The 3,243-nt window shown below is 32.3% G+C and overlaps 1 protein-coding gene across 1 annotated transcript; it reads right to left on the bottom strand.

Moving 5' to 3' along the window:
• Positions 1-2,151: 2,151 nt before the first annotated feature.
• LOC140512799 (small ubiquitin-related modifier 2) lies at positions 2,152-2,584 on the bottom strand. Its single transcript, XM_072622142.1, has one exon. It carries the CDS (start codon positions 2,488-2,490, stop codon positions 2,203-2,205), a length of 288 nt encoding a protein of 95 aa, XP_072478243.1. The 5' UTR covers positions 2,491-2,584; the 3' UTR covers positions 2,152-2,202.
• Between the last annotated feature and the right edge of the window lie 659 nt (positions 2,585-3,243).

The following is a 3,243-nucleotide window of genomic DNA, read 5'->3' as shown; positions in this document are numbered from 1 at the left end:
CAAGTACTAGTGTTTGAACAAGGAAATCGAAAGGAAAAACAAAACAAAACAAAACCTCAATTCTCATTTGGATACTAATATAAGAGAATGATAAACCTTTGTCTCAGAGCTCTGGCATAGCGAAACCACTTTTTCACATTTTAAAAATTAATTTAAAAATTAATATCCATCATGTTTTTTTTTACCTTTAGTTCTTGCAGATGAATTTTGCTTTTTTTCCTAGCTCTATAAAATATTTGTTGGTGGTTTGATTGATATGGCACTGAATAAGTAGATTAGTTTAGATAATTTTTTTATTATATCCTTAGCCTTAGTCATTAACAATTGCTATTTTTCTTGTTGTTTAACTTATTGTTTGAAAAGACTTATCTAATTGTGTTCATATAGTTGCTGAGTTTACTTTGGCAGGTAAACTCCCAAGTATTTTATATTGCCTACAGTTGTTTTAAAAGAATTTCTCTTTTAATTTCTTACTGCTGGACTTTGTTGGTAATACATAGAAATGCTAATGACCTGTGTGGGGTTATTTTATATCCTGAAATTTTGCCAAAGTTATTCATTATTTCAACTAACTTTTTTAGTTGATTCCCTAAGATTCTCTAAATATACCATCATATCATCTGTAAAGAGTATTTTTTTGTTTTCTCACTGCCTATTCTAATCTTTTCCATTTCTTTTTCTTCCCTTATTTCTATAGCTATTATTTCTAGTAAAATACTGAATAATAGCAGTAATGATGGTCCTCCTTTCTTCACCCCTGATTTTATTGGAGCATTTTCTGATTTTATACCTACTATAGATAATGGTTGCTGCTGGCTTTAGACAGATTCTATTTATCATTTTAAGAAAAACTCAATTTATTCCTATACTCAATAGTGTTTTTAAGAAGAATTAATACTTTATCTTATAAAAAACTTTTTTCTAAATCTATTGAGATAACCATGCAATTTCTGTTGGCTTTATTATTGATTACTCAATTGTGCTGATATGTTTCCCAATATTGAAACAGTCCTTTATTCCTGTTACTAATCCTACTTTGTCTTAGTGTATATGATCCTTATGATATATTCCTGTACTTTCCTTGCTAGCAAGTTATTTAAAATTTTTGGACCAATATTCATTAGAGAAATTGGTTTATAATTTTTCCCTCTTTTTATGGATTAGTGCCATATTTATATCATAAAAGGAATTTGTTAGGATTCTGCATTTTTTCAAACCTTTTTTTGAATTAAAAAATTCAAATTATGTCCAAATAACAATGATGACTTTTTAAATTCATATTTTAAAAATTATTTATTGATTTTGCTTAGATTGCCAAATTTTGGAATGTAATTATTCTGAATAAATGCTTTAATTTTATCTTCATTGTGTTGTAAATTCTTCCCTTTAAATTTTGATAATGGGGAGTTTTTAAAAGTCAAATTAGCCAATAATTTTCCTGTGATTTCATAAAATCAGCTCCTAATTTTATTTGTTGCTACATTTTTTTTGTTTGTCTTCAATTTTGTTAATCTCTCATTTGATTTTCAGGATTTCTAACTTGATGTTTAGTTAGGGATTTTATATTTGTTCCTTTTCTCATTTTTATTTTTTTATTTATTTTTATTTTTTTTTTATTTTAAACAAGAAGTTTATTTAAACAACAAGATGTTTGACTTAAAGGGAAAACTATCTAGGATCAATTTCTTTATAGTAATTTATCCCTACTGAGAGACAGAGATTGCCCTACATGTAACAGCTAGGTACAAAAAAGTTATAAAATCGTCCTTGGTTTTACAATGATAAAAGAAAAACATTGAAATTATCCAATCAAACAAGGTATGCAAGGATTTTTTTTTGTAGGTTTTTTTTTTGTTGTTGTTAAACAGTGAGAGCAAAATAACTTACTGGAATATAAAGATAAAAGTTGAATGAGCATGCCACTAATGGAGAAAAGGGATATTTTCACAGAACCAGTTTGTTTTTTCCCTTCCCCATCTCCATTTGATGTTGATCAAAACATACCATCGGCCATTTAGTTAAAAAAAAAAAATACGCATTATGCCTGTGCACATACACCAGTTACTTTATGTACAATAAAGGAATGGGGGAAGGGAATCAAAGAAGAGAGAAAACTATACTGCAGTAGTCAGGATGTGGATGAACCAAATGTATCGTCTTCCTTGGGAGCACAGTTCTGGAGTACAGTTGTAGATTTTCTTTTTAGTAAGCGCCTCCTGTCTGCTGTTGGAATACATCAATTGTATCTTCATCCTCCATTTCCAACTGTGCAGGTGTGTCTGTTTCATTGATTGGTTGCCCATCAAATCGGAATCTGATCTGCCTCATTGACAAACCCTGTCGTTCACAATAGGCTTTCATTAGTTTACTAAGTGGTGTGTGCCTCTTAATCTTAAATTGCACCACCGAACCATCTTGCCCTGCCACCTTCAAGTTAATGTGGTCGTTGTTTTCAGTCTTGACTCCTTCCTTCGGCTTCTCGTCGGCCATGGCGAGTCCGGGGGTCTCCTCAGCCGCCGCTTCACAAAAGAGGCACCAGGACGGTCCGCTCCAAGGGAACGGGGGGGAGAAGCAGCAGCGGCAGGAGCAGGAGCAGGAGGAGGAGGAGGAGGAGGAAGAGGATGGTGGTGATGGTGAGGAAGAGGAGGAGGAGAAGGAGGAGGAGGAGAAGGAGGAGGAGGAGGTGGAAGAGGAGGAGAAGGAGGATGAGGAGGAGGAGGAGGAGGAGGAAGAGGAGGAGGAAGCTCCTTTTCTCATTTTTAGTTGTATACCAAATTCATTAAGATGTATGTTATTGATGTAAACATTTAAAGATAGAAATTGTCCCCTGACTACTGCTTTGGACATATCAGCATGTTGTCTCTTCATCTTTTTTTTAAATGAAATTATTGATTGTTTCTATGATTTATTCTTTGACTCACTTATTTTTTTGAATTAGATTAGTTTCCCATTAATTTTAATCTATCTTTCTATGACACTTTGTTGAATATAGTTTTATTGTAATTTTATCTGAAAATGATGCATTAAAGATTTTTGACTTTCTATATTTGATTGCAAGCTTTTTTGCTCTGACATTTGGTCAATTTTTGTGTAGGTGACGTGTTCATAAGAAAAAGGTGTATTACTCTCTATTCTTACTCATTTTTCTCCAGAGGTCTATCATATCTAACTTTTAAGAAAATCTGTTCAACTTCTTAACATTTCCCTTGCTTATTTGTTTGTTTGTTTGTTGCTTTTGGTTAA

Source organism: Notamacropus eugenii, chromosome 6 (genome assembly GCF_028372415.1).
Source record: "Notamacropus eugenii isolate mMacEug1 chromosome 6, mMacEug1.pri_v2, whole genome shotgun sequence".
NCBI classification, from domain to species: Eukaryota; Metazoa; Chordata; class Mammalia; order Diprotodontia; family Macropodidae; genus Notamacropus; species Notamacropus eugenii.
The sequence above is the reverse complement of the archived record's forward strand: the minus strand, read 5'-3'. Positions and strand labels throughout refer to the sequence as shown.

Bases quoted from the DNA above. Each gene is read 5' to 3' on its own strand.
- LOC140512799 (XM_072622142.1), bottom strand. From the start codon at position 2,490: ATGGCCGACGAGAAGCCGAAGGAAGGAGTCAAGACTGAAAACAACGAC.